This window comes from Mobula hypostoma, chromosome 2 (assembly GCF_963921235.1).
Source record: "Mobula hypostoma chromosome 2, sMobHyp1.1, whole genome shotgun sequence".
NCBI lineage: Eukaryota > Metazoa > Chordata > Chondrichthyes > Myliobatiformes > Myliobatidae > Mobula > Mobula hypostoma.
This window is the reverse complement of record NC_086098.1, coordinates 149,833,034-149,856,146: the sequence shown is the minus strand read 5'-3', so window position 1 is coordinate 149,856,146 and position 23,113 is coordinate 149,833,034. Positions and strand designations below refer to the sequence as shown.

Sequence of the window (23,113 nt, the reverse complement as noted above, 5' to 3'; positions counted from 1 at the left end):
TGTTCATCCTGACCTCCAGCAAGAGGAAGGTTGAAGAGAGTTACTGGGGAAGTTCAGGCTATGAAAAATTAAGCACAGAGCTTGTTTTCATAGCAGACAAGAGGATAGAGAGAGGCATCATTAAATTGCTCAGTGGGGCAACCCTTGAAGAAATGGAGATTAAACCTTACCTTGAGTGCAGCATGTGTAGGGCTTGCAACTTCTCCTTCTGATTGTGTTGGATTCTACAGTTTTCTTCCGCATCCCAAAGGTATGCTGGGAGGTTTATTGATCACTGTAAATTGCCTCTTGGAGCAGCAAAAGGATTGGTAAATTGAAGGAAGTATGAGGAAGATATGTTACAGGACTGCAGGGAAGCATGATAGTGAGATGTGTCCTGCTGGACTGCTTTTCTTGGAGCCCGAATGTTCCCCTGCACTGTAATTATTATGCTGCAATAGGAATTGGTTTATTATTGTCATATGTACTGCGATACTGTATCAGGCTTGTTTTGCATACTCTCCACATTAATCAATACATTGCACAATGTATCGGGGTCAGGGTAGGACAAGGTTAAACAATTACAGGATGAAGAATAAAGTGCAGAAGCTGCAGAGAAAGTGCAGTGCAGGTGAAAATAAAGTGCAAGATCACAATGAGGTAGGCTGGGAGGTCAAAAGTCTGTCTTATCACACTACGGAACTTCCCAAATTTTCATAACAGCAAGATAAAAGCTTCCGTTCAGTGTTGCAGTTGTATCTGGCTCAAGTACATTAGGCCTCAGCCAGTGTATTCTGCACACCCATCACTCTCTCTGTAAAATATCCTGCCTCTGACATTCCCCTGATACTCTTCTCCAATCACCTTAAAATCATGCCCCCTGGTATTAGTCATTTCTGACCTGGGACCACGATGTCCATTCAATCTATGCCTTCTATCATCTTGTACACCTCTATTAAGTGACCTCTTATCCTTCTTTGCTCAAATTAGCATCGATTACTGATTATAGCAAGATGGCAATGGTTCTGCCAGCTACGTACAACACTTTTCAATATACCTCTCTGGAATTGCTCTCACTGCAATCTGCAGTGTGTAAATTCCCTCTAATCAACAAACTAAACTTGAACCAACAAAGGATGCTTGACAGTTGTGGCAGGGCTTGAATACTATCACCTCTTATGAAGTTAAATCAAGCAACATAGACAACAACAGGGCGTCGCTTCCAGGTGAGCTCAATGCCTTCTGTGTTCACCTTGACCATCAAAACATGGAGGCACCATCATGCTGTCTCACAGCCCCCTGACAATCCTGTGATTTTAGTCTTTGAGGCTGACGTGCAAGCTGCCTTCAGGAAGGTAAAGCATCCAGCACACATGGGGTACCTGGCCAAGTACTAAAGACCTGTGCAGGTCAACTGACTGGAGAATGGAGATCTTTAACCTCTTGATTCAGCAGTCTGAGATACTCACCTGCTTCCAAGCAGGCTTCAATTATACTGGTGCCTAAGGAGAATGTGGTAACCTGCCACTACGGTGATTATCATCCAGTAAAACTTGCACCCATAGTGATGAATTATCTTCAGGGCTTGGTGATGAAACATACAACTCCCACCTCAGAAGCCACTTGAATTCACTCCAACTTGCTTATCAGAGCAACAGGTCCACAGCAGATGCCATCTCACTGGCTCTTCAGATGGAATTCAGAGTCGGGAAGTGTATGATCATGCACTTTGGTAGAAGAAATGAAAGGGTTGACTATTTTCTAAATGGAGAGAAAATACAAAAATCTGAGGCCCAAAGAGACCTAATTCTTCTCCTATGTCTTATGGTATTATGGTGATAGATGGAAACAGATTTGGAAAAATAATTTTTTGTCATTGATTTCTACTTATTTACCCGCTTTCACTTATCACCTTCCAGCCTGTGCCTCAGCTTTCCCCTCCACAACCCCAACCTTCCTCCATGTCTGCATCACCTCTACACTCACCTCCTTCCACTCATCATCTCACAGACCCTGTCTCACCCCGCCCCTTTCACTTCTCTGTATGAGTTCTTTCTGAGGCCTGACTTCAAACGTCAACCATTTATTCAGCTCTGCAAAAATTGCTTGAACTATGCTATTGCTTCTGCGTTTTGTTTTTTCACATCAATTTTTATCATGTACAGGTTCTTTTGCTTTAAGCAATTTCACCATGTTCCATTAATGTATCTTGTCTTGTCTGCTTTCTTTCTGGTTACATTCCCAAGGAAACTCAAGCGAGGAAAATAGCCGTTTATCATTGTGGATTATCTTCCTGCAAGATAAAAAAAAAATCAAAAAATCAAATCAAGGTTAATTATCATTCAACCATACATAGATACAGCTGTTCTTCTGTGGCCAGGGTGCAAAACATTCAAAATGGCAAGCAAACATTCAAAAACATAATTCAAAATAGCAAGCAAAGAAGCATATTCACTCAAAAAAAAATATGGATTGGTTTCAAGCAACACACACAAAATGCTGGTGGAATGCAGCAGGCCAGGCAGCATCTATAAGAAGTGCAGTTGACGTTTCGGGCCGAGACCCTTCGTCAGGACTAACTGAAAGAAGAACTAGTAAGAGATTTGAAAGTGGGAGGGGGAGATCAGAAATGATAGGAGAAGACAGGAGGGGGAGGAATGAAACTAAGAGCTGGACAGTTGATTGGCAAAAGGGATACAAGGCTGGAGAAGGGAGGGAATCATGGGGCGGGAGGCCTGGGGAGAAAGAAAGGAGGAGGGGAGAACCAGAGGAAGGTGGAAAGCAGGCAAGGAGTTATTGTGAGAGGGTCAGAGAGAGAAAAAAGAGAGAGAGGGAAAAAAAAAGAAAAATAGTAACTAAATAAATGAATGAATGAATGAATAAGAGATGGGGTAAGAAGGGAGGAGGGGCATTAATGGAAGTTAGAGAAGTCAATGTTCATGCCATCAGGTTGGAGGCCATCCAGACGGAATATAATGTGTTGTTCCTCCAACCTGAGTGTGGCTTCATCTGCAAATCTTAATCTGCAGATTTCCTCATGTTTGTGTTTTTAAAAAAAGATCTTTATGAGCTTGGAAGCCTCAATTTTGGTGAAGCCTTTGAAGAATCACAGCTTAGTACATAACCCATTCTTGCAGTTTGAGACTCTTCTGATAACAGTTGCATTGCCGTGCCCCACCTCAAATACTTGGATGCAAAAGGCTGTCTGGATCTCTCTCCCTTTTCTCTTCTCCTCTCTCCCTTTTCTCTTCTCCTCTCTCCCTTTTCTCTTCTCCCCTTTCCCATTGGGCATAGGGGACCAAAGCTCGAAAGCACATATTACTGCGCTTAAGGTCAGCTTTTATCCCACTGTAATCAGACTGTTGAATAATAAGATCGACTCTTGGCCTCACACTATAACCTGTTGTGATCTTGCAGTCCATCCTTTACCTGCACAGCATTTTTTGGAAGCTTTTTCCCTTTATGCTTCTCTTATTGTTTTACCTTATTCTTGCTCAATGGACGGTGTACTGATCTGATCTGTCTGAGCAGCCCGCAAGGTAAGCTTTTCAGTGCCGCTATTTATTTAGAGATACAGCACAGAATGGACCCTATCAAAGCCCTTCGAGCTGCACCGCCTGGCGGCCCCCAACAACCTCGATCATGGGGCAATTTACAATGACCAATTAGCGGACCAGGTATAACTTTGGACTGTGCGGGAAAACCGGGGGACCTGGAGAAAACCCACGGATTCCACAGGGAATATGTATAGACTCCTTACAGATGACACCAGAATTGAACTCTGAACTCCGACTTCCAGAGCTGCAATAGTGCCGCGCTAACCGCTACGTTACCCTGTGCCCGGGTGTCTTGGTGCGCGTGAAAGTAATAAGAAATGCCAATGCCAATACCTGGAAAGTCTCACGTCTGAACTGCTGAATCACTGGAACTGATTATACTCAGCCCCCCATGCAAATCAATTTATTGGAACCTGCTGGAGATAGGAGCACAGAGTCTGGAAATGCACCAAGTAGCAGGCTCAGACGCTCAGCAACTTTGAGGGAGTCACAGTGACTGAGTTGCGTCTGATGTGGTCTGTAAACTCTGTGCCCACATTATTAAGTACCTCTGTACCTAATACAGTGCCCATTAAGTGGATGTCTGTGGCTTTCTGGTCCTGTAACCAATTCATTTCAAAATTCAAGGTGTTGTGCATTCAGAGATGCTGTTCTGTACGTCGCTGTTGTAATGTATGGTTAATTAAGTTACCGTCACCTTCCTGTCTGCTTGAACTGGTCTGGCCATTCTCTCGTGACCACCCTCATTTTTGCCCACAGGACCGCCACTCAGTGAATTTTTTTTTGTGTTTTTGCTCCATTCTCTTTAAGCTCTAGAGACTGCTGTGCATGAAAATCCCAGGAGATCAGTAGTTTCTGAGATACTTAAACCACCCAGTCTGGCACCCACAATCATTCCACAGTCAAAGTCACTTAGATCACATTTCTTCCCCTTTCTGATGGCTGGTCTGGACAACAACTGAACCTCTTGAGTGAGTTGCTGCTGCATGATTAACGAGTAATTCGTCAGGTATACTGACTGTATGTTTCTACATCCTGGAAGATCAAATTTCCAGAAGTGAGGAAATTATTTTCAGTTTGCATACAGACATGTGATACTCCTGGTCAGTGAAGCAGCTCAGAATAGATGCTTTAAATGGGTCTGGTTCATTGTTGATCTTGAAAACTGGGCCTCCTTGTTAAAATAACAAATATTGTGAACATTGTCCGGTTTCCAAGGATTTGTTTGGCACAAAAAACCAAATGGTTGATGTGAGAACTTCCCCATCTATCTGACAATGAGCACACTTCAACTGCATTTTCTGCTGGTGGAAAATTATTTTTGCAAGTCTTGTTCATGTTATCAGAACATTTTTGGCAAACAGAAATCTGTTGTTACAGATATCACTGAATTACTTGCTAATTCAGGACACAGAGACATTTGTCCAAAATTCCTCTTCTTCCTGCTTTACAGCTAATCAGAAACAGAATCAGTGTCATTATCACTGACATGTGAAATTTGTTGTTTTGCGGTAGCAGGAGAGTGCAATACCAAATAATTACTATAAATCACAACAAGAATATATAAATAGTGCAAAAATAGAGGAAAATAATTCCGAGGTAGTGTACATGGGTTCATTCTTCATTCAGTAATCTGTTGGTGGATGGGACTAAGCTGTCCCGTAAATGTGAAGTGTGCATCTTCAGGCTCTTGTACCTCCTCCCTGATGGTAGTAATGAGAAGAGGGCATGTCCTGGGTGGTGAAAGTTCTTAATGATAGATGCTTCCTCCCTGAGGCATCACCTTTTGAATAATCCTTGATGGCTGTTGCCCATTATGGAAACATCTGCAGTTTTTTTCTGATCCCATGCATTTCCAGTTTCCATTCCAGACACCGATGCAACCATTCAGAATACTAGATTCAGAAATCTAGTTCACTTGTACTTGGGCTTGGTTAGGTCTTGGTTAGGGAGTGGGAAATGGGAGCCCATCAGTGACAAGGGCAGTAGAGCTGGGGACAACCAGTACTCTGGATAGTGAACTGGGGCCCACCTATATTTTGGGGGGCTGGACTTGGGCTAGAACTGTGGAGCTGAGCTTGAGATATTGTTGAACTTGGCATGGACTTATTTAACAGTGGTTCTGTGGCAAAAGAGCTCTCCATAGGCTGTTGCTTGGCGCAAGCTGATTAGACAAAGAAGTGGTTGAACATGATTTGACCAAAATGGTCCAAAGTCAGCAGTTCCAAGGGAACACACACTCATGGCGGGATGAACAGTGGAAAGGGTGCACAGTTTCAAGTTCCTGGGTGCCATGGTAATGTAGCGTTTAGTGCGACACTATTAAAGGTCGGGGCGTTCTGAAGTTTGGAGTTCAATTCCGGCACCATTCTGCAAGGAGGCTCTGAACATCCTCCCCATGGAAGGTGTGGGTTTCCTCTGGGTCCTCCTGTTGCCTCCCACAGTCTAGAGACCTACTGGGTAGGTTAATTAGTCATTGTAAATTGTCCTGTGATTGGGTCTGGGTTAATCAAGTTTGTCAAGGGGTGTGGGGGTGGTGAAAGGCTGGAAGGGCCTTGTAGTGTTCTCATGCAGTGTGTCGAAACTCTGACTAAACACCAAGTTAAACCAGAGCCAATGAAGACAGAGTCGTAGTAAGGTTAACCATTTACTGTTCACTCTTCCACATTAACATCGTATGGTGAAAACTGTTGATAAAAAAATACAAACATATACAGCATCTGTTTCATTCTGGAGACCATGCGTGCTCTCTTCTTTTAGCGAGTGTCTCCAGCCGCCCCGACTAGCGGGCGAGGGGGTCCCGTCAAACCGCCGCCGGGCTCGATCCCACCCCGCGTTTGAAACTGAAAAGCCGACACGCGCGCCACCTGAACCGCTGCTTCCCTTAACAGAAACTGTGTTAATATTTTCACTTCAAATACTTTCATAGGAACTTACGATGTTGCTTCTATAATGTTTCTTTGTGGATAGACATGGAGCTCTTCATGATCATGCTGCATGCATGGCACCCACCTTCTAACCTTCCCGAACCGGAGGTTACACATAAGACGCGGTGAAACCGTAGGTGACGTCATCACATGCCGTGATGTACCATAGGCAATGAATTTACCTTTGTTATACTGTAACATAGTTATCAACCTTTAACTTTAACTAGAAAATAGTTACAAACAAATCATTTACAGCACAGACCCAACAAAGTCAAATAAATGCCTTAAGGGAAACACAGGCCTACTCTGTGCTGTATTACTAAATGATTAAATAAATAAACATCTCAGTCGATCTATCCCGGGCCCAATGTTTTGAAGCATTCACAAAAAAAGCTATGCCAACAGCTATATTTCACTAAGGGTTTGAGGAGACTTGGTATGTCTGCAAAGACTCTAGCAAATTTCTACAGATGGATTGTTTTGTGCTGAACTTGTTCAAGTTGTGCTGCTCAATTTGAAATTACACATTAAATCCATAGATTTTCATCCCTATAGTCCGCAAAGTGAAGGATGTTACAGAACACTGGTTCTTACTTTTTGTGCTTTTGCTCTTGTATTGCAGGCTTTAGCAGAACAGGTTCTTGAAGAACATTTGGCTGAAGGACGCCTATATCCTCCGCTTAATTCTATCCAAACTGTTTCCCTGAACTTGGCAGTGAAGGTAATAAAATTTGGTTTTAAGGCTGAATTGATTATATGAATCTTGTTTTATGTCTTTCCATATGCAATTTTCCTTCTCATAAATAGCATTTAAAGGAAACCATAATAACGATAGAACACTGCAGTACAGAAGCAGACCCTTCAGCCCATCTAGTCTGTGCCACATCATTAATCTTCCTAGTCCAAATACCTGTTCCCAGACCACAGCCCTCCACAACCCTCCCATCCATGTACCTATCCAAATTTCTCCTAACTGAAACCAAAAGATTTTGGTGACAGTAGTCTCCTAGCTATTTACTACTCAGCTTCTCCACTGCAACATTGTGTAAATAAGGATTTAGCTGCTGAAAGTGACTGTGAATTTATTTTTAAGAGACTGATTAACACACCCGCCCCCCCCCCCCCGGGATCAGTGATGCTCCTGATCAGATGTTCATACCCAACAAAGTTTGTGTCGGAATTCTACAAAGTTGGAGGGTACAGTCTGGAGGAGAAGAGGAAGGGGGAGGTGACAAGAGAAGGAGGGATGATATGGGAGAGGAGAGATAGGTAGGTGTGGTCCTGTCAGCTCTTCTGTTTTCCCTCCACTGCCCTCACGACCTGCCCGTCACTCCACCTTCCCTCTGGTTCTTCACCTCTTTGCCTTTATTCCATGGTCTACTGTCCTTTCCTTTCAGATCCTTAGAGTCACAGAGCACTACAGCATAAAAACAGGCTCTTCGGCCTCTCTAGACTGTGCCAAATCATCATGCTACCTCGTCCCATCAACCTGCACCCGGGCCATAGTCCTCCATACCCCTCCCATCCATGTATCCAAACTTCTCTTAAATGTTGAAATCAAACCCACATCCACCACTTCCACTGGTAGCTCATTCCACACACTCACCACCCTCTGAATGACGAACTACCCCCCATGTTCCCCTTAAATATTTCACTTTTCACTCTTAACCCATAACCTCTGGTTGCAGTCTCATCCAACCTCAGTGGAAAAAGCCTGCTTGTATTTAACCTATCTGTACCTCTCGTAACACACATCAAAGTTGCTGGTGAACGCAGCAGGCCAGGCAGCATCTCTAGGAAGAGGTACAGTCGACGTTTCAGGCCGAGACCCTTCGTTAGTCCTGACAAAGGGTCTCGGCCAGAAACATCAACTGTACCTCTTCCTAGAGATGCTGCCTGGCCTGCTGCGTTCACCAGCAACTTTGATGTGTGTTGCTTGAATTTCCAGCATCTGCAGAATTCCTGTTGTACCCCTCGTAATTTTGTTGACCTCCATCAAATCTCCCCTCATTTTCCTATGCTCCAGAGTATAAAATTGTAACCTTTTCAATGTTTCCCTATAACACAGGTCCTGAAATCCTGGCAACAACATCATGAATTTTCTCTGTATTCTTTCAAGCTTATTGATATCCTTCCTGTAGGTAGGTGACCAAAACTGGACACAATACTCGAAATTAGGTCTCACCAACATCTAATTCAACTTCAACATAACATCCCAACTCCTGTTCTTAATACTTTCTTTTAGGAAGGCCAATGTGCTGAAAGTGTTCCTTATGAACCTATCAACCTATGATGCCACTTTCAAGGAATTATGGATCTGTATTCCCATGTCCCTCTGTTCTACCGCACTCCTCAAAATCCTACTGTTCACCATTTACGTTCTACCCATGCTTGTCTTCCCAATGTGCAACACTTCACACTTGTTGGTATTAAATTCCATCTCATAAATCTGAACAAGTCTGCAAATGCTGGAAATCCAAAACAACACACTCAAAATGCTGGAGAAACTCAGCAGGTCAGGCAGCATCTCTGGAAATAAATAAACAATCAACGTTTTGTGCTGCAGCCCTTCATTGGTTCCTGACTGTTTATTCCCCTCCATAGGTGCTGCCTGATTTGCTGAGTTCCTCCAACATTTTGTGGATGTTACTTTAAGTTCCATCTATCAATATTCAGCACATTTTTCCAGCTCTTTCAGGTCCCGCTGTAAACTGAAACTTCTTCACCAACCTCCCATATGGGACGTTGACAAAGGGTTTGAAAAAGTCCATGTAGACAATGTTCACTGCCTTTGATAACCTTCATGACTGTCCACTACACCCCAATTTTGGTATCGTCCACAAATTTGCTGATCCAGTTGACCACATTATCATCCAGATCGTTGATATAGATGAAAAATAACAATGGACCCAGTGCAAGTCACAGGCCTCCAGTCAGAGAGGCAACCATCTACTACCACTCTGACATCTCCCACAAAGCTGATGTCTAATCCAATGTACCACCTCACCTTGAATGCTGAGTAACTGAGCCTTCTTTACCAACCTCCCATGCGGGACTTGTCAAATGGTTTGCTGAATTCCAGGTAGACAACATTCACTGCCTTCTCTTCATCGATTTTCCTGATAATCTCTTCAAAAGATCTCCTTCCATTTATTCTATGGTCTACTGTCTTTTCCTTTCAGATTCTATCTTCTTCAGCCCTTTGCCTCTTTCCCTCCCCATCTCCCCTACCCCCCCACCTTGCCTCATCTATTACCAGCCAGCTTGTATACCCCCCCCTTCCCTCCATCCTTTATTTAGGTTTCTACCCCTTCTTATCCAGAAATAATGAAAGGTCTGAGCCTAAAATGGCAGCTGTTTATTCCCCTCCTTAGATGTTGCCTGACCTTCTGAGATTCTCCAAAATGTTTGTGTGTCTTGCATATTGGAAGGAAAAACAGGGTGAGCATTTCAGTTTGATAACTTTTTATTGGAAATGACTGAAATGTCATGGACTTGGAATGTTAGCTGTAATGAGAGAGGAATTAATGTGTCTTGCTAAGTATCTCCAGCTGTTTCTGTTTTTATTTAACAATCAGGAGAGGACAAAATGTTGAGGTCTGTAAGGAGAATGGAGGTGAGTTTAAAGGCCATAGTTTGTTAAACAGAAAGGTGAATCAGTCATAGATGCTAGTGAAGCTGAATTAGAATGTCATTTGCTTAAGGGAAGCTTGAGGTAGGATGGGATGATCACGGACATATGAAGGGAAGAGAGACGGGTAAATGAATGAGTGTGGTGTGAGGTGGTTCAGGATCCAATGGTGATGTTAGTTGTCCATTGTGTCCGACGATGACGGTTGTTCTTGTGCAGTTCATTTCTGGTGGACCCGGAGAATGCTGTGGAGTCCAAGACTAGATGGCAAACTCATTTGCAGTGAGGGAAGAGGAACCGTCCTGAGTCAGCTGCAGCTTTGTGTTGCCTTCAGGCAGCCAACAGATCTCCACGATGCCTCTCCTCAAAGTTGTTGTGGCCGAGTCCTATCAAGGCATGCTGTCCAGTTCAGTCTTGTGTGGCTGGAGTAAGTCTAGCCAATGCGATGTTAGCTCTCACATAATCTTTGAACCAGAGATAGCACACTGTACAGTAGCTGTTTGGGGATTCTCGAGTCCTCCATGCATATAACGTGTCCTGTCCATCGAAACTGGGATTTCAGGATCATGGTCGTAATGCTCATGGTCTCTGGTCCGTCGAGGGCTTCCAGGTTTGTGACTTAGTCCTGCCAGCAGGGTGCCAAGGATTGACATCAGGCTACGAATGTGGAAGCATTCAAGCTGTCTAAAATGCCTTCTTTAAACAGTCCTGTAATACAGTATTTAACAATCTGTATTCGATTACTGTATTTAAAAATGGGTCTGCTCTTCAGAAAAGTTGGAGGTGGCGTTGAAGAAAACAGTGAAATGCCGCGCTGCCACCACCATCTGTTCCGGCACGTCATGACGGCGTTTTTAAAAAGCTCCGCTTACCCCGTACACACTACACTGCCCAACCAGCATTTTCAGATTTACACACTCCGGAGAGCGTTTTAGAAAAGCTGCGTTTTCGGGGGAGGAAAACGCCGTTTCAGTGTGGACGGAGGGTCAAAACGAAGAGAAAAAGCTTCGGTTACGGATTTATCCAGACTAGTGTGCACGTAGCCTGAGAGAGGCTTCCAATGTAACCACTAGGGTAGTGCATTAAATTTGCATAAACGTGCTATTGTCACTAAGAAACATACTAGGGCAGTTACTAGTGTATAAGTAATTAAAATGCAAGCAGACAATTAATTGTTAAACTGCAAAAAAAATCAATTAAACGGGTTAATTTAAGAATTAAGCAATCAGATCCAACATTCAGCTGTATGCATTTTTAAAATAGAACAATACAGCAGAGTAATGTGTTCATGTACGGTATGTTTTGACCCTTACGGTTTGCTGTCAAACTTCCCTGTGGGTTATGTATTGAACAAAATGTGAGAGGACATTCTGGGTAGATGAGATACAAGTAAAATAAACAGCAGCACATTTGTTTCTCATCTCTCCATCTCTCATGTGTGTTATTCACGGCCACCTGCCTTCCCAGTATCACAAACTTAACAAGCACAGTACAGACCCCTCAGCCCATGATGTTGTGCCATATTCTAGCATCTACAATCTCTTGTGTCCCCAGATCACTACTGGAATGAGCAATGATTCAGGGTCAGAAAATGTGAACGTCAGAATCAGGATCAGTTTTAATATCACTGACATGCAGTTCGTCTTGATATTTGTTGCTTTGCAGTAGCAGGTCATTGCAATGCGTTAAAATGCTATAAATTACAACAAAAACATATTAAATAAGTAGTGCAAAGGGGGAGCAAAAGGAGTGAGGTAGTGTTCATGGGTTGATTGTCCATCAGAAATCTGATGGTGGAGGGGAAAAGCTGTACCTGAAACGTTGTGTGTGTGTGTCTTCAGGCTCCTGTACCTCCTCCCAGATAGCAATGAGAAGAGGGCATGTCCTGCGTGATGGGGGTCCTTAATGATGGACGCTGACTTTTTGAGGCGCTGCCTTTTGAAGATGTCTTCGACGGTGGACATCTTAGTGCCGATGGTGGAGAAGGCTGAGTTTACAATACTGCAGCTGCTTCCGATCCTGTGCAAGTGGCCCCTGCAAACCTGATGGCGATGCAACCAGTTAGAATGGTACAGCCATCAACATCTGCTAATCTTTGGTGACGTACCAAATCTTTGTGTGCAGCTCCAAAAGGGAATAATCAAATATTCCCGTTTATGACTAACATAGATGCAACAAGGGGAAGCAGTCACATAGACACTACAATACCTATATAATAGGGTAGAGTTTAAATCCAGACATGGAGGACTGGCAAGAAAAACAACATAAAAACTGAGTCCTGAGCCCTGACGTCGGCCCGAAACATCAACTGTTTATTCCTCTCCATAGATGTTGTCTGACCTGCTGAGTTCCTCCAGCATTTTGTGTGTGTTACTCTGCATTTCCAGCATCTGCAACATTGCTCCACATACAGATTTGACAAATCAATTGGCCAGGATAGCTTTAGTCTGGGTGTCTAGATATTAAGACATTTTTTTGAAACAATATGTTAACAAAACCAACTGAGGACTGGACTATTTTAGATCCCGTCATGAGGAATGAAACAGTTCCACATACAGTATTTTCACAAAGGATCTCCATGAAGAGAAGCCATTACATGATATTACTGGACATTATGGCTGAGAATTAGAAACCTGGGCATAAAATTAGTCTCTTAGACACATCGAATAGTCTAACCCCAAAGGCAGAGTTAGCTGAAGTAGACTGGGAATATAGATTAAAATTTGAGGTGATAGATCAACAGTGACAGATTTCAAAGTTCAAAGTAAGTTGAACTTTGTATGTATATGTCATTTCTTGCAGGCATTCACAGTAGTACAAAAAATACAATAGAATCAATGAAAAACTATAGACAAACAGAGCAACACACACAAAATGCTGGAGGCACTCAGCAGGCCAGGCAGCATCTATGGAAAAAAGTACAGTCAACGTTTCGGGCCGAACAGAGATTCACACAACAGAGAACACAAAGAGATTGACAAGCAACCAATGTGCAAAAGAAGACAAACTGTAAACACAAATATATAATAAATACATAATACGGAGAACATAAAGTGTAGCGTCCTTGGAAGTGAGTCCACAGGTTATGTTCAGTGTTGAGGAGGGTGAAATTGTCCATGCTGGTTCAGGAACCTGATGGTGAGTGGAATGGTGCCAGACTAGCAAATTCTTACATATTATTCTATCAGTACTCCAACATACTCCCAATTGTTTTTCTAAGATGCTACACATTAGAATAATCCATTAAATCCATTGAATTTGAAGGGAGCATAGGAAGGCACCAGTAAGTCCGAACGTAATGAAGTGAGCAGAACCAAGTGAATTTGGTATGTCTAGCAAACCTCTACAGATGTGCTGTGGAGAACATCCTAATTGGTTGTATCACTGTCTGGTATGGAGGGACCACTGCACAGCTTATAAGTTGTTCCTGAATCATTCAGTGTGAGTACCTCTTCCTTGATGGTAGTAATGAGAAGAGGCCATGGTGGTGGGTGATGGGGGTCCTTAATGATGGATGCCACCACTTTGAGGCATCGCCTTTTGAAGATGCCCTCGATGCCGGGAAGGCTGGTGCCTGTGAAGGATCTGGCTGGGTCTACAACCCTCTGCAGCCCTTTCTGATCCTTTGCTGTGGCTTTCCAGCATCGGCCGTTTGACTTTCAGCCAACTCTCTGCTCTTCCTTTCAGGTTGCTGAATATGCTTTCAGAAACGGGCTGGCATCCGTGTACCCCGAGCCGGAAGACAAACGTGCTCTGATCAGCTCCCTCACGTACAGCACGGATTACGACAGTTTTGTAATTGATTCTTACACTTGGCCAGAAGAAGCATCGAAGATTCAAACTGTCAAAATGTAAACACAATATTCCTAGCATTTAGGATTTATAGAGAAGGGCTGCTTGGTTAACCTTTCAGGGAAATGAATCAGTGGATTAAATGTTAAAGTTTGCAGTATGGTGCAGCTATTTAGGTTTCTTTTCATGGTATAAATATGTCTCTTCTGCAACTAAATATGTTTCTTCGTGTGCCGGAAAGAATTCTTTCATTTCTGTTTTCTTTGCTGAAGGTATCAGACCGCAGTTAGTAATACTCCATTACATTCATTAATGCAGGATTAATTCATTAATGACTTATGCAGGGCATTACCCTAATGTTCTTACCACAAGAGGAGATTGTGGGAGAGATTGGGGATGGACCATTCCATACGCTAGAATGATCTAACACTGGTACTCAAAATTGGGCCAGTCCAGTTGATGATATCACTAGGCAGTGCTCACAGTCATAACTTGAAGGATCTTAATAACTTTCTAGTCAGTGGTGGGTGGTGGGTGCGTTTGAAATTCCTGTATTGAAATACTTTTAGAAACCTTGAGTCCAGTAGGGTTGGCAGCATAGGAGGCACAGGCAGTTCCAGGTGACTGGGGATTCTCTGCACCAACCTTTGTGACTGTACATTAAAACTTCATGAGTCCTTCCCAGAATCATACAGGGTTTGTCCTTGTAAATGGTTGTAACCTGAAAAATAAGCAGGGGGAACAGTGGTGATACAGGAAAGCACCATCTGTGTCTGTCCAGTTAGGAAAACTTCAAAAACATCTCAGAAGTTTTTTTGTACAGTCCAGAAGGAAAGTTGATGTCCCTTCAGACTCTGCTAGTAAACCATAGACCGGCCACTGTCCTCAGCCCCTGCTCCGCTCTGATTCCTGTGATACCACCAAGCCCCTCATCATCTCAGGACTTGTCTAGGGTACCATTCTCACAGTGCCCTTGAAGGTTGCTTCCATGCTCTCTGTTCAGATAGCCTAACAGCCTCTTCCAAGATGTAGTTGTTGGGAAACTTGTATCCAGTTTACATTTCTGACTTAACCATAAAAACCTTGTGAGTCTCTTCTCTCTACTCCCAGATGGCCTCTTCATCCTCCTCCCAGATCCTTCTATTGAACCTTAAAGAAAGCACAGGTATCTTTGCAGTATGAATGAAAAGGAGAATGTTGGTGGGTATCAGGTACTGCTGCTGTGCAGAAGAGTGAATTAGACATGGTAATTTTGCTTTGGGTGATAGCTAGAATAGCAGCTTTAATTGCAAACTATTTTGAAGACAACTCTATCAACACTTATCAGAAATTTAATTTGAAGGTTTATCAGCAAAGCATTAAATTGATTACTTGTTCAAAATGAAAGCTGTTTCTTTTAATTCATATTCATCTTGCCACAGTTTATTCCAGCAAAAAAAATCAGTGGAAAATAACTTGAACTTGAAAGAATGGTTTAATATAGAATATTTTTTCTGTATTACGTGTGGCAAATATCAAGGTTGTATTAAAGTGGGCATATTGCATCTCACAGTTGTGGCTTTGAAAACTTGCATCTTTGTTTCTTAATTTTGAATATTCTACAGCTGCTTTAAGTTGCATTTCATATTAAGTTGATTCCATGGAGAAATACTGACTAAAACTGTCCTAATAGGCCCAATGAACCTGTGTAACCAATGGCACTCATGTGACCAATTAACATACTGTCCCATACATCTTTGGAATGTGGGAGGAAACTGGAGCACCCGGAGGAAACCCATTTGTCACAAGGAGAAAGTACAATCTCCTTACTGACAGGGGCAGGACTTGAATTTGGGGCATGGTGCTGTAATATCACTATGCTACCATGTGGAAAGGACGGTACAAATAGAAAGTGGAGATATAAGCTGAAGTCTGTATGCATTGTAATTCAAATGATTTGTTGTGTCAAAGGAAAAGTCAATTTTGACACCAAGACCTGGATTTAGAAGTTCAATTAAATTATTAATAACCAAGAGAAGATTTTTTTCAAGTACAAAATGGATGAAATGGAAATGTTGACACAGTGAATTGTTTGTGGGCCTGTCTATACCTTCCCTCCCTCTTTTGTGGCTACTCTTAAAACTTCAATATTGGTTCAAACTCTGTTTCTTCAGAGATCACTTGCTTATTGTCAATATTTTGCCACATTTTATTTATCATAGAGTAGGTGATTACCCTCCTGTTCGCACCCCCCTCAGTTCACCAGCCCAGCTGCCAAGGCACTCAATGCTCCCTCAGCACCAACACCTCCCCTCCTCCCTCCAGTTCAATACATGATGAACAACACGGGCTACCACTGTCTACACTCCTTCCTTCTCCTGCACCTACCAACCACACCTCCAAATGCCAAATGCTATTATCCTGATCTTCACCACTTCCAGCCCCCACCTTCCACCAACTCCTCAGTCACCATGGACTCACCTTCACTACTGAGCATGTGAGAAGGACTGGCTCTGGGCAATCTCAGCCACAGCAAAGCATTGGGTGTTGTTATAAGAATCACCACTTGTAATAATGATGAGAGAGGCACAGAGAAATCTGTAATTACCAACAAGTACCTTATTGTCTCAATAGAAGACCAAGTGAACTTACACAATCAACAGCTGTGTGCACGCCTTTCTGACCTTTCATGAACAGTCAAAGAGCAGAAAATATAACACCAATTAGAAAGGAGTTTCTGCTGCTGGTCACATGTTCCTCGTAGTTCCATTTCAAATCTCCACATGTCCGTGGGTCATCTCACTATCATGATAGATGGTCTCCTACAGAGTTACTACTGCCAGAAGACTTGAAGAGACTGCTTTTATATTCATTCCTTATTAATTCAAATTGTACATTCCAGTGTCATTGGCTGACCTTTAACATCTTTCTATTGGCTCTGCTCCAGGCCAGCATCCATTCATTGCCTTCTTCCCAGCAAATGACAATCTGTACTTTATGGCTCTTTGTTCTCAGTCAGCTTGAGTCATACAGGAACAGGCACAGACCAATATTCACACACCTGCATGTTATAGGCAACCAAAGAACATCTCACAAATAACTTCTTAATTTGGAAGTGATCCATAGCTCAGCATACTACCTGAGGCTTCATTGTGTTTTCTTTAAAACACTGGCCAAGCCAAGCAACTGACTCACGAAGTGGAGAACACAATCTATTCAGAAAATGGCAGCCTCCATCTCCTTCCTCGTAGCAAGAACAAGGACAATTGGACTGTCTGCTTCCACTGTCCTTGATTCATTTGAATTCACTTACTTGCAGACTGTAGTTCTTTCTGGCCAACAGCGTGAACCCCAAGGTCCTGAGGGTGTGTGTGCTGAGCAGCTGTGTGGAGTTCTCCAGTGCATTGTCAGTTTGAGTCTCAGCCTGGAAAGGGTACCGACTGTGTGGAAAACACCATGTGTGGTTCCAGTACCCAAGAAGGGCCAACCGAAAGTCTTAAATAACTATGGTCCTGTGGCTCTGACCTCACCCATTGTGATGACCCTAGATAGGCTGGTCCTGGCTCACCTCTGACCCCTGGTCAAATTAAAACTTGATCCAATGCAGATTGCCTAACAGCAGCACATTGGAGTCAACGATGCTGTCATCTACCTGCTGTTCAGAGCCTAATCCCATTTGGATAAGCTGGGCAGCACTGTGAAGATCATGTTTTTTGATTTCTCAAGGGCCTTCAATACCATACAGCCCTCATTGCTGGGGGGAAAAGCTCCGCTCAATGCAGGTTGGCACTTCCATTTTATCCTGGATAATGAACTACATGACTGTCAGATCACAGTTTGTGTGGCTTCAGAGTTGTGTGTCAGACATGGCTGTATACACTGAGGCCCCACAGGGGACTGTGTTGGCTCCGTTCCTGTTTACCCTGTATATCTCAGAGTTTAGATAAAATACTGAGTCATGTTATCTGCAGAAATTCCCTGATGACTCAGCAATAGTTGGGTGTATAAAGAGAGGCTGGGAGGATGATACAGGGCCCTGGTGGAGGCCTTTGTCAAATGGTGCAAGCTGAATCATCTGCAATTCAACATCAGTGAGACAAAGGAGATGGTGATGGACTTTAGGAAGACTAACCCTGCACTGCTCCCTGTTACTATTGATGGTGAGGACATGGGTGTGGTGAGGACCGACAAATACCTAGGGGTGCACCTGGGTGACAGACTTGAGTAGCTAACCAACACAGAGGCTGTGTACAAGAAGTGCCAGAATCACCTCCAGTTCCTGAGGAGTCTAAGGTTCTTTGGAGTATGCAGGTCTCTCCTTCACATGTTCTACCAGTCTGTTGTCACCAGTACAATCTTCTATATGGTGGTGATATGCTGGGGCAATGGCATTAACATGGGTAATGCCAACAGTCTCAATAAACTGATTAGAAAGGCTGGCTCTGTTATAGGAGTCAAACTGGACATACTGGAGGCTGTGGTAGAACAAAAGACCCTCTGGAAAATCCTGGCAATTCTGGGCAATGTTTCTCATGCTCTGCATGCCACTTTGGCTGAAGAGAGGAGCACTTTTAGTAATAGACTAAGACAACTGCACTGCTCCAAAGAGCACTATATGAGGTCATTCTTACCCTCAGCCATGAGTCAACCTATAGCTGGGGAAGTAATGATCCCCCTCCTGTTGGACTGTTAATAAGCTCTGTTTAAGTTCTGTTTAGCTCTGTTTTATTTTTAAGGTCACTTATTTCTTATTCTTTCTTACTCCTCTTCTAATATTTGTGTATCTGTGCACTTGTAATGCTACTGTGACACTGTAATTTCCTTTGGGTCAATAAAGTATCTATCTCTCTATCTATCGATCTGTTGAATCTATCTAGAACACAGAGTAATCTCATTCACATACTAATCTTCCCTGTAACTTGTCCTCCCCAAACTCTCATTAAGCTCCACCCCCTTCCTAGGTTCTACCCCTCGCCAACACACTTAGGCACAAATTACACAGATTACCAAATCCTCTGATCTACTAGTCTGTGGAATGTTGGAGAAATCAATATTTGGAACTCAGCATTTCAAAGTCCAAAGTAAATTTATTATCAAAGCACATATATGTCACCATGTACAACCCTGTTTTCTTGTGGGCATTCACACTAAATCCAAGGAACACAATAGAATCAATGAAAGACTACAACCAACAGAATGGACAAGCAACCAATATGCAAAAAGCAATAAAGTGTGCAAATACAAAATATTGGGTCCATGAGATGAAGAGTCCTTGAAAGTGAGTCCACAGGTTGTGGGAACAGTTCAGTGATGGGGCAAGTGAAGTTATCTCCACTGGTTCAGGAGCCTGTTGGTTGATGAGTAATTATTGTTCCTGAACCTAGTGGTGTGGGTCCTGAGGTTCCTCTACCTTCTTCCTGATGGCAGCAGTGAGAAGAGAGCATGGCCTGGGTGGCGAGGGTAGTGCATGATGGATGCTGCTTTCCTGTGACAGTGCTCCATGTTGATGTGCTCAGTGGTGAGGAGGGCTTTACCTGTGACGGACTGGGCCATATCCACTACTTTTTGCAGGATTTTCCTACAAAACTGTGTCTCGATTTGGTTGAAGGGGCCAAATTTCCAAGTTAGCTGATATTAAACCAGCGGGGGTTGTCCGAATGAGGAAGGTGCTAAGAGATATCTCGGATGAATAAACTGACTGAATGTGTGAATACGTATCAGATGGAACACAGGGTGGAAATATGATGTTATTCCCTTTGATGCGCTGATAGAAAAACAGAGTATTTGTTAAATGCTGAGAGAATATTTATTTGTTTATTTTGTTATTTGTTTATTTATTTTGAGATACAGGACAGAATAGGCCTTCTGGGTCAACAAGTCACACTGCCTAGCAGTGCCCACTTAGTTAATCCAAGCCTAATCACAGGAGAATTTACAATGACAAGTTATCCTACTAACCAATACATTTTAGAATGTGAGAGGAAACCAGAGCACAGTCATGGGGAGAATGTACAAACTCCTTACCGGTGGTGTAGGAATCCAACTCTGAACTCCAGAGTAGCCCAAGCTGTAAAAGTGTTGTGCTAGTTGCTGTGCTACTGTGGCCCCCGTCATCTACTGTGCTGATGTTGAAAAGGATCTTGGTCTCCTTGTATGCAGTTGCTGAAGGCCAACGTGAAACGTCAGCAAGTGATTAAGAGAACAAAAGGTACCTTTATTACAAGGAAGAGCAAGGCTTTCTGTAACTGGATGGGGCTGTGGTCAGATTACTGGATGAATACTGAGTTGAGGTTCTGTCTCCGTGTCCAAGGATATATCTGCTGCTGAGGGAATGCAGACTGCTTGCAGTGTTACCATGTGAGAAGAGATGAGTAGACTGTGACACTCAGAAAATACTGGAGGAACTCAACAGGGCAGGCAGATTCTATGAAGGGGAGTAGTAAAAGTCGAGACACTTCATCAGGACTCAAGTTCTGATATTGAAGGTCGTCGGCAAGAAACTTTGACTGTTTACTCCCCTCCATAGAAGCTGCCTGACCTGCTCAGTTTACTTATTTGCTTATTTAGAGATACAGCATGAAACTGGCCCTTCTGGCCCTTTGAGCCATGCCGCTCAGCAACCTAGTTAACAGGACAATTTACAATGACCAATGAACCTACTAATCGGTATGTCTCAGGACTGTTGGAGGAAACTGGAGCACCTGGAGGAAATCCACGCACACACACAGAGGAACATACCAACTTGCTTACAGAGGACGCTGGAGCTGAACACCGTACTCTGACACCTCAAATTATAATGGCATCACACTAACCACTGTGCTAGTTCTTCCAATATTTTGTTTGTGCATTGCTCTGGATTTCCATAATCTGCAGAATCTCTTGTGTTAATGAGTAAACTGTGACTGTATTTGTTACAGTTCAGATGGATGCAGTGAAGACAAACAATACTCTTAAAGGCCTCATAGCTAGATATAGGGTCATTGTTTCCAGTAAGCAGTAGAAGATCAGGGAGCAAGGTGTCTGGATAAAACAATTCTTCCCTGATAGGATGATAAACCATTGGACTTCTTACCCTGGTAACCAGTGGAGACGTCATTGCATTAATTCAGACTTACTGATTTCTGGATGTTAAGAGAATAGAGGGTTATGCAGATAGCATTGGAAGATGGTACTGAGGCACAAGGCTATCTATAATATTTATGAATAGGAAAAGAGGTGGACATCCAGCTCCCTATGTGCAAGCTTAAAGAGTTAGGTGCTCACTCCTTTTCCTCATGCTTATGCTATGTCAATATAGCAACCAAAAATGATTTCATACCTGTAAATAGAGTATAGCAGTATTAAGAATATGAAAATATCTTAAAGTGAATGACTTAACAGTGTTAATGTTTTAACCAGGAAGCTGACCTGCTGGATAAAGAACTGCCAACTGGTCTTTTAAAAGAGATTTGTGAGACCTACATCAAAAGATTTTTTTTCTTTTCTTAAATGCCTTTCATTGAAAATGTATGCATTTAAGCATAGTAAGACCATAAAACATAGAAGTAGCATTAAGCCATTCAGCCCATCAAGTCTGTTCTGACATTCCAATCTCATTGCTACCATCAGGGAGGAGATACAGGAGCCTGAATACACACACTCAATATTTTAGAAAGAGCTTCTTCCCCTCTGCCATCAGATTTCTGAATGAACAATGAACCCATGAGCAGTTTTTCAGTACTTTTCTTTCTCTTTTTGCACTACTTATTGAACATATTTTAATATATACTTCATACTGTAATTTATAGTTTTTATTGTTTTGCAATGTACTGCTGCTTCAAAATTTCATGACATTTGGCAGTGATATTAAACCTGATTCTGACTCTGAACCACAGCTGATTTATTATCCATCTTAACTCCACTCTCCTGTCTTCTTCCTGTAACCTTTGGCACCTAATGTAACTTTTTACTAATCGGGAACCTATCAGCCTCTGCTTTATGACTTGACCTCCACAGCCATCTGTGGCAATACATTCAACAGATGAATTCACCCTTTGGCTAAAGAAATTCCTCCTCATCACTCTTCTAAAAGCACATCCCTCTACTCTGAGTCTGTGCCCTCTAGTCCTAGACTCCCATATTATAGGAAACATCCTATCCACATCCACTCTATTCGGGCCTTTCAACATTCGATAAGTTTCAATGCGATCACCCCAAAGCTATCAAATGCTCCTCCAAAATCATTGGACTCTCTCCAATGTCAGCATGCCAGTACACCCTTTCTTAGAAAATGGGCACAAATCTGCTCACAATACCCCAAATGTGGTCTAACTAATACCATGTAAAGCCTCAGGATTATATCCTTGCTTTTATTTTCTAGTCCTCTGGGAATGAACGTAAGAATAATTCCATGGACTCTGCTGTAAAACTTGGTGGATCATTGCATTTGCCCCCCCCCCCCTTCTACTGCCTGAACCATTCCTCACCCCCCACATCTGATGGTCTTGTAGGTATCATTCACTGGTTCAGAAGGTGGCAAGATCTGATGCACTGTAGCTCATCAGAAATACAGTAAGGTCAACCAACAATAAACAATTTGGCAAGATTGTTGACATTGGCCTAATTCAACAATTAGGACCATGCTGCCATGGAGATTCCAGACCACATCTTCTGGACCAAACTTTTAAAAACATTACCAAACTATCGGAGCAGGCAAAGAGATTTATTTTATCAATTCATTATGTTTTATGTTTCAGTGTTTATGTTTCGATCTCCCTTGTCAGTTTAATCGGCAAAATGGAGTTGAGCATCAACTCATCTTCTTGCCATGAGGTTTCCCGGAATCCTCTCGGAGATTGTAGAACTCGGAAACACCCAAACGATCTCCAAACTGCAAATCACAGGCTCTTATAGTTCCAGAATCACATCCAAGATGAAAAAATAAATGTGGAAGACTTAAAAGAAATATATGGTTTTATGATCTGTCCAGAAGATGTTTTTATGATCTGTCCAGAAGATGTTTACCGAAGGAGCATTGTACGCAGGCCCATTTTGACCAGAAAACGCCGATTTAAGTTGTAGATATTACTATTGGGACAATGTATTATGTTCCATAATCTTTCAATTTTCCGTGTTTTTCACTTATTGGTTTTTGTATGTCATATGTGTTTGGAATGTCCATATCTGAGTTTTTCTTGCTTGATTATCCTGTAATACTATATCCAGATGGTTAATATTGATTGTCCTATCTGTCATATTGGATCATAATA

General features: G+C 42.6%; 1 protein-coding gene across 1 annotated transcript in view; it reads left to right on the top strand.

The window, feature by feature from the left end:
* me1 (malic enzyme 1, NADP(+)-dependent, cytosolic) overlaps positions 1-18,709 on the top strand; it is a 481,492-nt gene extending 462,783 nt beyond the window's left edge. Inside the window, exons 13-14 of the mRNA XM_063040862.1 lie at positions 7,086-7,184; positions 13,782-18,709. Of these exons, the coding sequence (XP_062896932.1) occupies positions 7,086-7,184; positions 13,782-13,949 (267 nt within the window). The 3' untranslated portion in view covers positions 13,950-18,709. The remainder of the gene's footprint in view (positions 1-7,085; positions 7,185-13,781) is intronic.
* The last annotated feature ends 4,404 nt before the right edge of the window (positions 18,710-23,113 follow it).